Here is a 14,473-nt window from a genome sequence, read left to right on the forward strand (position 1 = left end):
TTGTACTGTTAACCGTTCCTAAATATTGACATCGCATTACCTTAAACTGTTTAACAGTCACAGTTCCCAAATACTGGTGGAAAATATTAGAAATTAAATCTCAATTATATAAAAATAATGTCTTAAATTGATATGTCCACAGATGATAATGAGTGTGGAAATTTGACCCAGCCCTGTGGTGAAAATGCCAACTGCACTAACACAGAGGGAAGTTACTACTGTATGTGTGCCTCTGGTTTCAGATCCAGCAGTAAGCAAGACAGGTTCATCACTAATGATGGAACCAACTGCATAGGTAAGTTTGACCACCTAACTTAAATTTGTACCTATCTCTTACTGCTTGTTACCTCCAGAGAATAAATATTATCTGAACCAAATTCTACCCATCCTTAAATGTACCCTAGTTGTGCAATACTTTTAGTAACTTCCCCAATTCCTTTAGTTCTCTAATGCTGTATAATCAGTTACTATGGATTATTTATCTAAGGATATAAGGAAAATATTTGGAGGGAGAAAATCAAGCAGTTTACGAGAAAAAAAATCATGAAAGTATGCGATCTAGCATGATGACAAACAACAGAATAAATATTTACACTTTAATATGTTGACTCAAAAAAATTATCATTTGCATGGCAAGATATTGATGCTTTTATAAACATGCACTCTGAGATGGGCTCTACATTTTCTTGGAAAATATTCAGAAAGGCATTAGTTATAAAAGAATTATTCCAGTGCTTTTAGAATTATTTATTAAGATCTGCATTAAATGTAACTACTAATGTTCAGAAAAACTAATGTTTGTAGTTTCTAAATAGGGTCCTATTTAGAAAATCATGTCAGGTTTACTAAAATGTCCTCTGGGATAATAATAATTTCATCCCTAAATTCCTATGTGAAATACCACTCTGAATCTGAAGAGAGTATCTAGAAGTTTTTAAATGTCCTTCTATTGTAATTTGGTCACGCATTTGATATACCAGATCCTATAGAATTTGGATTATAGTCTGAGAAATTAAGATCGTTTAGGAAATTCAAAGAGATGAACAATTTTCAGAGGCAAATTCCCTGGAACCAAAGCTTTAAACTTTGAAAGCAAGTTATAAATCATCTTCATCATGGTTTATACAAAACTGTCCAATTTACCAACAACTAGCTTAATTAATTATGGCTGATACTAATCTGCAGAATTAATATATGAACTGAGGCCCCGAGAGTGAAGTCATTGGCCAGGAAAAGAGACTAGACTAGAACTCAAGACTCTGTATGAAACGTGGACAAGGGTGATGTGCTGCTTCTGCTTTACATGGTTAGATAAAAGAGAGATATCCAAGTTAATTTAGATCACACCGAAGCCTTTGATTAGATCCCTACTGAGATTCTCGTCAGTAAGCAAAGGAGAAGCCTAGCAATGTTATTATTAACACATGATAAGTTAGGAGACAATGTTCAAAGAAACTTTATCAGTGAAATGTCTGTATCAAAGAAATTATCTTGTCTCATCTATGGTTTCAGAATATTTACTCTGCTATATAAACAGAAAAAGAATGTATTCTCCTCATTTGATAGCCAAGGGACGTGCAGGCTACTCCAGATTCACATGTTTAGGATAAAGAGAGGGTTAGAACCACAGTCTTGTATCTGGAAAGCCACGGGAGGCAAAAATGGGTGGCCATCTAAATCTCAGGCATTGATCTGAATCATACAAATGCAGTGGATCGTGTTTTTGCACGAGAATAAAGGATTTAAAATATGAGAAAGTAGGACAATTTTTGTTGGATGATAATTTTTTTAGTGTTTTATTTATTTATTTGATAGACAGAGAAAGAGAGAGAGAGCGTGAGCTGGAGGGGGCGGGGGGAGGAGCAGAGGGAGAGGGAGAAGCAGACTTCTGTCTGAGTAAGGAGCCCGACCTGGGGCTAGATTCGAGGACCCTGAGATCATGACCTGAGTCAAAGGCAGACCTTTAACTGACCGAGCCACCCAGGCACCTTGTGTTGGAGGATAAATTTTATCTTTAGTGTTTTCAGCAAAAAGTTTTACAGTATATAGCTTTACAGTACATTCAGGAAGTAATCTATGAAGCTCTGTCCAGAAAATTTGTAATACCTCACTATTTGTTCTTCTCAAGCTCCTATTCTTGTTGCTAGTCTTCTTGGAATGTTATGTGTGTGTGTGTGTGTGTGTGTGTGTGTGTGTGTTATGCATTTTACCTTTATTAGTTAAGTTCTAATTAGAGAGCTCTCTAAGCTTTACTAGAAATGCTCCAGTTAATGAAGAAACAGAACTTATAACATCTTAATCATTGAAATTTAATATAATTTTAACTATGCTCTCCACTCCCTCTTGTCTCTGGAAGACATCTGTCTTTTCATCTGAGCGTATTTACTTTTAATATGCCCAATTCACAAAAGGCTATATTTCTCTGTCTGTTTGTGTTCCCTAGAAGTAGAGAATGCCTGTATTAGAAAAAAAAATCGAATCACAGACACAGAGAAAACACACACACACACAGAGATGATTGAATGCCAACGTTTTATGGAACTATAACATATTTGTAATTTCAGACTCTGTATCCCAGTACTCCTTTATTATTGAGATACTGTGGAATGGGCCTAAGTTTTGGCTAATTCCCTTTTTAGCTTTTTTAAGTAATCAGTAAACACAAGAACTATATTAAAACCCAGCACCCAATATTGAGTCCTTCAGCTTCTACCTGTTTTGTTTGATGGATTATTCACTGGAAACGCATTCCCTGGAAAATGGTTATTTCTCACCAATTTTATTGTCCTTAAGGATTAAGCTTTTTTGAGAAGCAGAACAGCCATAGCTTTTTTTTTTTTTTAACCTCTCTTGTCCTATAGTAATTTTCATTCTGCATTATGATAATCTTCAGGGACTTTGAGCAGAGAACTATAATTCTGTTTTCATTTACATTAGTATATCACCTTGTACTGTATCACGTCTGATTTGAAAGTTTAGCTTATCCTTAAATTTGACAAGTCTGGTAATTATATTCATTAAGAACCTCTATAAAAAGACAATGGTTTAAGAACCCCAATTCAGGGCAAGAAATGACCCAAGCAAAATTCTTTACTTTAGTCAATATTCAAGTACTATTGTCCATAGAGAAGGTAATTTTGTTGCAGGAGGTTTGGAGGGAAATTTAGCATCCTGAACATTTGCTTACCCTTAGAATTACAGTAAAACAAAATTTCAGATTCCCTAGCTCCCAAGAGACATGGTTCCAGATTCACATTTCACAGATGAGAAAATCAACGTATCCAATAAGACAGTGAATTCTTCCAAGGCCAAATGAGTACAACCCAAGAACTCCTTCCCATTTACCATGTGCCGAAGAGCAGTGTTTACTGCTTATAATTTTCTATGTCCTATTGGCTTAGCTACACTGATAATTTCAGATTTTTTTTTCTGGCTTTGAATAATATTAACGTCCAATTTTGTCTTTGCAAATTACTTTCAGTAATTGCACATGTTATCTTTTTTCACAGTCTGTGAGTTAAACATTAGACAATTCAGTTATTGATGAAAATGATAAGAATCAAAACAATTATATGATCGTGTTCTGAAAGAAGATTATGATGAACTACTGCTGGGTCGGCTCATTGTAGACATGAAAAACCAGCATAACCTTACTAATGAAAAAGGAGCAAGTGAATATTTTGATGTGCAAAACAAGTAAATGATTGTTATGATGTGCTTACGTTTGGTAAAATCAAGTTATTAGTATTAAGCTGAGTGTTAGGCTGGTGGTAGAAAAAGTGGATCAGTTATTAAATAGGTATGTCAATTCTAGCCGCACTGAAATAATTACAGAAGAGCAATTTAACTTTTATTAAAATGTGGTAGGGGTTCTTTTCCTCTTTTACGTCTCTGGGGAGTACTAAGATGTGGCAATCTAATGAGACACTCATTATCAATCTGTTTTCTCCAAACTTACATATTCACAGGGCTCCTCCTATTAAGAAAACACGCAATATGAATAGAATCACTGTACCTATTATATCTTGGGCACAACTTCAAAACACCTTCACATATATTTCCTCTTTGTTATAAAATAGAATTCTTTTGAGATAAAAGGTATTTGTATAGTATTACCTAAAGTCACAAGGCTAATGAGTATTATAACTAGAATTTGAATTAAAATCTTCTATGGGTCTTTTACATGTAAGAAAAAGGATACACAGTGTTTTTATTAGATCCCAGCTAATGAGGCCCTGCAAGAGATTGCCAGAGAAGTGGGCAAAATAGATCTTGCTGCAAAATACTGGTCATGTTCATTTTGGTAAGCCGGTTGCATCTCATTTGGGCATGGCATATCTTTCAATATTTTATGATTCTCTCTATATTACTAGGTAGCAAGGGGCATAGAGTGATATGCTAACCATAGTAGACACACATAGCCAGTGTGGTAGTTAGACACTCCCTTACTAGGTTAGATTCAGTGAACCCTACTACTGAGGCACAGAATGAGAAGAACATCAAATTCAGCAAACCTTACTTCCACATTTGAGTAAAAAGTTATAAAATCAAAAAGTATAAGCCAGAAAAGTCCAAGCAATTTGGAAAACATGACTTTGAAAGGATGATTAAGATTTGAAAAACAATACTTTGGTAGGTTAATTAATATTCTCATATAACATTTGGAGTCAGAATATAAAAATTTACATAATCCTCATTTTGAATGCTGGTATCCCAGGAGACTACCTCCTTATTTTCTTTTTACAGATTACCATTTTGTCACTTGGTGAATTCAGAGGTTGAAATACCCTACTTGTTTCAAGGCTGACATTCTGGGATAGTAACTGGCTAAGTGACTGGTGGTAGGAAGGCTTGAACTAGAGCAGAAACCCAACAAGCGCCACGGGTGTGGAGGACACAGAGAGAAAAACTGAAACACAGTCGGTTACGAGCACCAAGACTCTATACCCTGTGTCCAAAACAAAAGAGAGAGAGGATGGACATTAAGTTTGCCCAGATTTGTATGTTCCTGTGGCTCCTAAGTGGCTTAGTTGTTAAGTGTCTGCCTTCGGCTCAGGTCATGATCCCATGGTCCTGGGATCGAACCCCACATGGGGCTCCCTGCTCGGCAGGGAGCCTGCTTCTCCCTCTCCCACTCCCCCTGCTTGTGTGCTCTCTCTCTCTCTCTCTGTCAAATAAATAAATAAAAATCTTTTAAAAAGAAAGGTATTTATGTTGCTTAGAGATGGGTTTGGGATAATGTCTGCACCTTTAAATAATTTTAAAATTGAGAGAAATCAACACATTTCCTGTTAGCAAATAAGGCATCTAAAAATAGGAAACATGGGCATTCAGAAAATATGAGTTTCCTATTCATGAAATAAATTGTTCTATTTATGATATCACATGGGTCTGTTAACATCTTCATTGAGATGTTATCCCCATTTGGGTACAGTATACCACTGGATATAGTACATGCTATATACTGCTATATAGTACTTTATTTTCCGTGTGTGTGTGTGTGCGGAGTGGCAGTCTCTAAACACATATATACAGAAAAGAGAGGAAGAGGATGGATCTCTGAAGAGTACAGATTATGAATATATAGGCTTGCCAGAAGAACAAAGAGTTTTCTACCCTTTTTCAGGCTATGAATTGTCTTCTTAAATCTAGTACCATTCCCTTTCTAGCTAATGGACATGTCTTCAAGAACTACCAAGGGACTTACTGTCAGTTTCAGGTTTTGGTGGTTTGAATTTTAATGTCATTCTGTGCCTTCATTGCATTTTTGAAGGGAAAAATTAGGATCAACTACTTCTAAGATAACTAGCTAATAACCTTTTAAGTTGGACTTTGATTACTCCCCCTTTTTTATGGCAAACAGTATTGTGGCACTCTATTAGTTTTTTAAAAAATCAAATTTTATACTTAAAATTACAGGTTTAGTCATTAATCTGACATAGAGTATCTCTAAGATGTCAGAGCCAGTCTGGGAACACAAAAATCTTTGCATTAGCTTAAGGTAATGATCTGGACTCTTCAGTTCCTTGGAATCATTCCCTATTGGAACTCTGCCTACTGGCAGAGTATTTATACTATATTTTTAACTTTAAGACATATTTCACTGCAGTGTGTAAAATTTTAAATTAAGAATATAAATTATGTGAGCTTAAAACCTAACATTTTTACTGTGACTTTGATATATGGCTACTGAAAATCTAAGACTTAATTCTGTACAATTTGTTACTTTATCTCTGATGACTGTGTATTCAGAATCATAGTAAAATATAACCTGGACAAAAAGTACTAAGTTGTGGTAAAATTTTAAGGGGGTTGAATCACACATTTTGCTAATTTTTAGGATAACTTACATGCAAAAATGAAGCTTTGGGGGAAAAATGAGCTACTTTTTTTTAACCATCCAGATTAAACTGAATTGTTACCATCCATTTAGTTTAGTAGTAGAAAACAAAGAATTGTAGATGTATTTTTAAAATTGGGTCTTTAGGGGCACCTGGGTGGCTCAGTCGGTTAGGTGTCTGCGTTCAGTTCAGGACATGATCTCAGGGTCATGGGATTGAGTCCCGCATTGGGCTTCCTGCTCAATGGGGAGCCTGCTTCGCCCTCTTATTCTCCCTCTGTGTTCTCTCTCTCTCAAATAAATACATAAAATTTTTTTTAAAAACTGGGTCTTTATTAAATTAGGATTAAATGTTAAATTGTCAGTAATGGAAATTATTTTAATGACTTTGTGGATGAATAATTATACTTAGAAAATAATTCAAGAGTTTGGTCCATGAATGACATTTTTAAATTCACTTTCAAAATGGATTGGTCAAATCAGGGTTTAAAATAAATATATGCAGCTGAGTTTGCTCTGTCATTTTCCAAATCATGGGATTTTCTTTACTTTCTTATAAAATTTAATATGAAATCACTAACCATATATAACTGTATCAGCAAGGTAGCAATTGTATAAGTACTAAATAAGAAATTTAATTTTCCAAATATTTCCAGATATAGATGAGTGCAGTGAATCAGCTGCCTGTGGAGATCATGCAGTGTGTGAAAACGTGGTTGGTGGATTTAATTGCTCCTGCAAGGAAGGTTATCAGACATCCACAGGGAAATCACAGTTCACGCCTAATGATGGCACACACTGCCAAGGTAAGTTACATGATTACATTTTATGTAATACTGAAGAGCTATATAAAATATAATACTACACAGTAGTAAAGTGTACAAAGAACTACATCTTCTAAAAACTGCCAGTATTCTTTTATTATCTATAAAATGAAATAAGAAAAGTTATTGTTTCATTTAATGGGAGAGGTAGACCGTATGTTTTATGCGGTTAACACAGGTAGTTAACATGTAGGGTAACTACAGTCTTCCATTTCCCATAAAATATTGTGCATCTTAATGAATAAAAATAATAATAAATGAAAGTAAATAAGGAAAAATAAATGAATAAAAATAAACATTGTGTATTTTATTATGAATCATTTTTTAAAATAATGAGAAGCTAATAAATGTTAATGAGTAAAACAGAAAATAAAACTCAAGCGTTAAGAATGTGTTTTAAATATTTAAATGAAGGAGTAAAATTATTAGAATCAATATAATCATCTTGGGAAAAAATATTTCATTTATTTATTTGAGAGAGAGTGAGCGCGAGAATGAGTGGGGTGACAGGTATGAGGAGAACCAGGGAGTCCGATGCGGGGGCTAGATCCGCGCTCAGGGATCATGACCTGAGCAGAAAGGCAGATGCTTAACTGGCTGAGTCACCCAGGTGCCCCAGGAAAAAAATATTTTAAAAAAATTACTATATGATCCATTTTCTTTTTTTACAGAAGATGTGAGTGTGAACTGCCATCTAGATAATGCCTGTATTGCTGCAAATATTGATAGAATGTTAACAAAAGTAAGTAAACTAGTTAGATTAAGAATTTATTGTATTTTGACATTTTAGTTTCCATTAAAATCCATCCTACATCACATTTTAAATAGAAGAGCAACCAACTGATCTTCACGTAGAATTGAAACTATTTACATATACAGATTTAGGTAGTTTGTTTGAGTCACAGAAAGGATCAATTTGAAAATCCCCAGAGTCTTGAGGAAGACTTTGAGATACTTAGTGTATATTATTTTTTCACTGTTTAGTATACTGGAAATTTTGCTTTCAACGTATAAAGAAAGTTGTTGAACAAAATAGTAAAAACACACTTTGACCCTGGGCCGGTTTCCACATTCTAAGAAAACATAATGAATGCCAGGAAATTTTGTACTGCAAAGGAAATATTTCAAAGAGTAAATAAAGTAGGACATTCACAAAATGGTCATATGATTGAAAGTGTGCTTCTCAACATGACGAGCTGTTGGCTAAGAGTAAATTTCCAATCTATCACATTATAAAGAATTTTTCTCTGGTTGATTGAAATCGAAATCAAAATACATTATCATATATTATAACTTTTAAAAGCTCATTTTTAAAAGTTATTAATTCAAACATTCTGTTTCTTTTCTAAAGTAATTTTCTATGCTTTTTATTTGCTAACCTTTTGCAAATAATTTCAAGTTTCAGTGCTGCGTGTCATAGTTTAAGTGTAGTCTGATAACTAATTAACATAGAGCACAAGAAAACCAAACTTAGAATAAATTTAACTTACAACTTTATTCTTAAAAATATCCAATAGAGCTCTAAATCGATTTCTTTTTTCTGGACTCATTTTTGTACAGTTTAGACACATACAGAAACCTGTGGCTTTACTACAAGAAGTCTATAGAAATTCTGTGAAAGATCTTTCACCAATGGATATAATTACATATATAGAAATTTTAGCTAAATCATCCCCGTTACTGGGTGACATGAATAGCACGAATTCAGCCAAGGACACCCTTTCTAATTCAACTCTTACTGTAAGTATGCTGAGCTTTAACTTAATATAACTGTGGTTTAAATTTTTCCTTGCATCTGTGATTCATGGATTCCAACATTTTTAAAAGACATACTTTTTTTTTTTAACAGGAATTTATAAAAACTGTGAATAATTTTGTTCAAAAGGACACATTTATAGTTTGGAACAAGTTATCTATGAATCTCAGAAGAACTCATCTCACAAAATTGATGCATGCTGCTGAACAGGCTACCTTGAGGATATCTCAGAACTTCCAAAAGACCTCTCAGTTCAATACTAATTCAAGTGATATAGGTGAGAAGCCAAGGTCAATTTCAAAACAATGGTGTTTGCCGAACAGGCCATCCTCAAAAGGGAAAGTATTTAAAATACTGTTAATTAAATTGGCACCTGTTTCATCAATGCAGAAATGAATGGCAATGCACATCACAAGAGTAATGTGAACGAAGTATGAGTGAAAAGGAGTACGAGTAAAATGAAGCAGTATGAGTAAAAATGTGTTCATACATAAGCAATGTCTTCTCCCTACCATCTTCACCTTGTCTGATGGCTGAGCTCTCTAGCATTCAAATGCTTAGAGTACATTACTCCCTTGTCATTTTAAGTTAGTCATCTCATGACTTGTTTGGATCTACCTTGGCCAAAGATAGTTCTAGACAGATTTTCTGATATGGAGCAATCAACTTAGCAAACTAGAATGTTTCCTGCTTCGTGCAATCTCATATTTAGAACATTCAGAATCTTGACTCAAACTCAAGATGCCTATAAAGTTGCTCTGATGAAACCAAGAACATTTTCTGATAATCATTGCATACATCTATATGATATCGTGTGGGTAACATCTGAATATGCAGCAGTAAGTATGCAAGAATTCACCACTTGCTCAAAATTAAAATAGCAAGCATTATGACTAATATATAGGATCCCTGCATTTCTGAGATACTCTTGAATAAAAAAGGTGAGCTACTCCAGATAAGGAAATTATCATCCAAGAATTTAATTCAATCACTCCCCATATGGTCAATTTTATTATAGATACCATCCCCCAAGACATGGTGGTCCCTTGGCTTTGATTTAGTAATTGTAATTTATTGCTCCCTTGGGTACATATGTATTTTGTCTTTTACTTAATCCAACAAAGATTAAATTAAACCATGAGTGATATAGTGAAATAAAAAAAGTTAAAACCTGAATCAGATTTTTAAGATATAATGTCTAAGCATGTTCAGAATATGCTCATTCTACTTGCCAAAAAAGGTGAAATACAATAATGATGGATAAAATACAACAATGATGGATAAAATTGTCCCTCATTAAACAAATAAACTGATTAAACTAACTTCAGAGAATTTATGATTTTCATGGTTTTATTTCAGCTCTCAAAACTTTCTTTTTTGATTCATATCACATCAAACATACTCATCCCTATATGAATGTAGATGGAAATTATATAAAGGTATTTCCAAAGAGGAAAGCTGCATTTGATTCCAATGGTAAGACTCCGATAGTCTTATATTCAATATGTCAGTAATTTGCAATAAATACTTATCATGCCTTTGATTGTATCTGATGTACATATAACGTGTGGTTTCCTAGAGAAAACATTTGATATTTATACACAGGACTTCTGTCTTTGTGCTCAAGATTTTCAGTCTGATGTCAATACATGGTGAGAATTTTAGGTGACGATACCTATAGCCTTCTTGTCTTGTACCCAATTTCTGAAGCTCTCTGATATTGTTGAGATTCTACTGTAATATATAAATGAACTGTGATTTTATTCCATCTTTTATAGAAATTATAGGTGCTATAATTTGCATAGGATTCTTTTACTATTTTTTTTTCAGTAACCCTTCATATTACTCATTGGGAGGCTGAATTTATAATTGTGTGAGGAAGACAAACAATGTTCCCGAAGACAGAAAGTTAGTGTTTTAGGCCTCAATTTCTTTTTCACTTGCCATTTCTTTTTTTTTTTTAATAACATTTTTTATTTTTTTAAAGATTTTATTTATTTATTTGACAGACAGAGATTACAAGTAGGCAGAGAGGCAGGCAGAGAGAAGGGAGGAAGCAGGCTTTCCACTCCACGGAGCAGAGAGCCCGACGCGGGTCTCTATCCCAGGACCCTGGGATCATGACCTGAGCCGAAGGCAGAGGCTTTAACCCACTGAGCCACCCAGGTGCTCCTCCACTTGCCATTTCTTATCTTTTTACTGTAAACTTCTCATCTAAAGGCAGGATTTCTTAGGAAATGGAATGCTAATACTAGCAGGCAACTTGATGATTACCTACCTTAATTTCCTCACTTTATGGATAATGGAACGAAGGCACAATGAAGTTAATGGATTTTTCTCCATGCACATCAACAAATAATACAGAGTCAGTACTAGAAGGGAGAAAGTTAACAAAGAAATCAACCCTGACCAGCTTTTCCTTGTCACCTAATCAAGGACAAGGAAGCAGCTATTTCAGCCATTTATGTGGTCTTTTAATGCAATACACTTAGGAAAAAAAATCTCTGCCAACAGAATTGTTATCATTCTCAAATAGGTCAAAATACACTACCTAAGTGAAACATGAATTATAATAGATTCTCAAAGAATATGTGGGTTGTCATAAATGTAAGTGAAAAGTATATATAATAACACAGTATGATCTCTAGTATAGAATTCATTTCATAAATGGCTATATTGTCTTTTTTTTAATACTCTGCACATCATTCTCAGAAGAACATCCTTTAAAAAAAATTTTGCACAACATTAATGTGGGATTTTTTCCCTAACCCATTGATATTATCCCCTTCATTCTTTCTTGTCATTTTTATACAACAGTAAGAAACAGATGGCCACAAAACAAAGAAAAAATGACAAAGCCATACTACCATTGAGTCCAAGGCTTTTACTCTATTACATCATATTCTGATTAACCATGCATACATATAACTATTTAGGAGCAAAACCAAAGACTGTGTTAAACTGTTGAAATTTCTAAGACAATTTGAGTAGTGTTTAGAAGTTGAGAATAAAACCACTGAAAATACTCATTATACTGACAGATGATGAAATTGTCATGGAATTAATTTCTCAATGAGATCCCGTCTGAATGTATGCTAACCTTGTTATATTTGAAGATAACGCGTGCAAACTCTGACACTTGAAAGTGACCATAATGTCAGCTGTTAAGAAAACATAGAAAATTTGATTTCCTTAAGGTTGTGTCTTTTTTATTTTTTTAAAGATTTTATTTATGTATTTATTGTCAGACAGAGATCACAAGTAGGGAGAGAGGCAGGCAGAGAGAGAGAGAGAGGAGGAAGCAGGCTCTCCGCTAAGTAGAGAGCCCGATGCGGGGCTCGATGCAGGGCTTGATGAGGGGTTTGATGAGGGGCTCAATGAGGGGCTCGATCCCAGGACCCTGAGATCATGACCTAAGCCAAAAGCAGAGGCTGTAACCCACTGAGCCACCCAGGCACCCCCTTAAGGTTGTATCTTAAAAATAAGGGCAAGTCTAACAAACTGATAAAATCTGCTTTATGGTGTCTACATGTGATTATTCATTTACAAAAAAAAAAAAAATCATTAAAAAAACATGGGCTTCAAGTTAAAAATGTGTATAGTATAATTATTAGGAAAATAAGGGAGGTCCATGGAAGGACAGGTGGATTTTTAATCTTTTTTTATAGACTGAATTTTATTTCCTGTCATTAGCAAATAAATCCTTCATTTATTGAATGAAGATACATATCTGATAAGAGAGTTAAAAGCTAAATCAGGCTAAGAATTAGTGAGAAGTCATGGGAATTAGAAGAGGTTCAAATGATGAGAATGGACAAATACTGAAACAATACTCAGAACTGAACTAAGAAGGGATTTTGTAGTATTCTATGCAGCAAGAATCACATTTTACCCAAAGTCAAAAATTTGATGTTAAATATTTTCCTTGAGAAAAGATAGGAGTATTAGTAGACTTAAGCGATCTATCTTATCTTTTGGGGGTTTGTTTGATTTTGGACCATCTCCTACTGCAACTTTTTTTTTTAAGATTTTATTCATTTATTTGACAGACAGAGATCACAAGTAGGCAGAGAGGCAGACAGAGAGAGAGGAGGAAGCAGGCTCCCCGCAGAGCAGAGAGCCCGACGCGGGGCTCAATCCCAGGACCCTGAGATCATGACCTGAGCTGAAGGCAGAGGCCTTAACCCACTGAGCCACCCAGGCGCCCCTCCTACTGCAACTTCTGAGAAGGAGCTGTGATGTGAACTGGTTCATACACTGGCTAAGTCAAGTTGACCTAAAAGGTTTTCAGATCCTGCTTCAGGCCCTGGCCTGTCTATGGCAAAGACTGGGCTAGTTCTCATCACAGGGAGTCTTCATAATGTCACTAGCCCAACCATGTTACAATAACTTCATTTCTTTCTTTGATACACGTTTTCTTAAACTGGCAGTTGAGGAAAATGCTCTTATCTAATATACATAGATTTCAGCAGTCTCTTAGCGATGTTGCTCATGATACCTTTTTTAAATACAATGGAAAAATGAATCATGATGCATTTAGGCAATTTCTACTTCACATAAACACAGCAGTATCAAAAAATATTATTTATTAGTGTGATGTGTGTCATGTGGAAGGACTCAGATTTGCATCACAGTTCTTTGTTTTGGGTTGGTTTCATTTTGTTTGTTTGTTTTCTCTCTTTTTCATTAACCTTGTTTCAAATGTTATTCCCAGGCTTCTTCAGCTTAATTAGCTGCAAAGAACAAATTGTGTCTAAGCAAACACTGAAAAGAGTTGCAGTGTCCAAGGGGCTTGGGCTCAAAAATATTAGAAATCTGGATTTTCTCAGAGACATGAACAGAATTTTAAAAAGCAGTCCTAATATACAGTAGCAGCTCCCAGTAACTTCTTTGAGTTTTATCTTCTTCGGAAGTTGACTCAATTAAATTTGCTTCATTCTTGGAAGCTTCCTCAAAATTCTCCACAAGATCTGGAACTTTACCCTCCTCCTCCTCTCCAGTAGCAAGTGGTTCTCCTCCATCCGCAGATTGTGTGGGCAGAGTTTTAACGGATCCTCTTAAGCTGCTCAGACTGTCTGCACCAAGATGTTTTAATATACCGGGTAGCATTTCTGTCAGCAGCTTTGTCTCAGCCTGGCCTGTGATGGTGAAAGTGTTCGCTGCCAAGAATGCCTGCACTTGAAGCTTGTTAAAGTGGATCACTGTTCCTTAGTGTGTGAACATACGTCTTCAGTTCACAGATACTGCTTACCTCTAACTTCTTTAAGGAGAACTGAGGTTTTTTTTATCATCTCCTGGTGCCATTCTATGGACCACCCTCCTCTTTGGGCGAGCAATGTGCACTTGAGCAGTTTGACAAGTTTCTCTTGGTCCGTGGTGATTTCTTTCACCTTGCTGCAGCGGAAATGAGACCAGGCCCAGAACTAGAGTTGGCGCTCCAGGGTTCTGGGCAGACCTGTTAAGATTAGGCGCACACTCGCAGTGATGCAAGATGGCCATTAGAGGGCACAGTTCTTTGTCTCTTATGATACAATCAACATTTGCATTTATGGT

The 14,473-nt window shown here is 35.2% G+C and overlaps 2 protein-coding genes across 3 annotated transcripts in view; one reads left to right on the forward strand and one right to left on the reverse strand.

Moving 5' to 3' along the window:
• Positions 1-14,473, forward strand: part of ADGRL4 (adhesion G protein-coupled receptor L4) — a 107,724-nt gene that overhangs the window by 58,790 nt on the left and 34,461 nt on the right. Inside the window, exons 3-8 of one of the 2 annotated variants that reach the window (XM_045979627.1) lie at positions 143-295; positions 6,997-7,146; positions 7,836-7,906; positions 8,725-8,904; positions 9,014-9,197; positions 10,280-10,396. In XM_045979627.1, coding sequence (XP_045835583.1) covers positions 143-295; positions 6,997-7,146; positions 7,836-7,906; positions 8,725-8,904; positions 9,014-9,197; positions 10,280-10,396 — 855 coding nt within the window. The remainder of the gene's footprint in view (positions 1-142; positions 296-6,996; positions 7,147-7,835; positions 7,907-8,724; positions 8,905-9,013; positions 9,198-10,279; positions 10,397-14,473) is intronic. The other variant, XM_045979633.1, reaches the window with a different exon arrangement.
• LOC123946988 (transcription factor BTF3-like) lies at positions 13,766-14,419 on the reverse strand. Its single transcript, XM_046012909.1, has 2 exons — positions 14,311-14,419; positions 13,766-14,127 (listed from the first exon to the last, which is right to left on the reverse strand). Exons 1-2 carry the CDS (start codon positions 14,417-14,419, stop codon positions 13,766-13,768), a joined length of 471 nt encoding a protein of 156 aa, XP_045868865.1.

The sequence above is a fragment of the Meles meles genome, chromosome 1 (genome assembly GCF_922984935.1).
Source record: "Meles meles chromosome 1, mMelMel3.1 paternal haplotype, whole genome shotgun sequence".
Taxonomy (NCBI): Eukaryota; Metazoa; Chordata; class Mammalia; order Carnivora; family Mustelidae; genus Meles; species Meles meles.

Bases quoted from the DNA above. Each gene is read 5' to 3' on its own strand.
- LOC123946988 (XM_046012909.1), bottom strand. From the start codon at position 14,419: ATGGCCATCTTGCATCACTGCGAGTGTGCGCCTAATCTTAACAGGTCT. The intron at 14,128-14,310 runs GTGAAAGAAATC...TCACACACTAAG, and splicing joins CTCATTTCCGCTGCAGCAAG to GAACAGTGATCCACTTTAAC.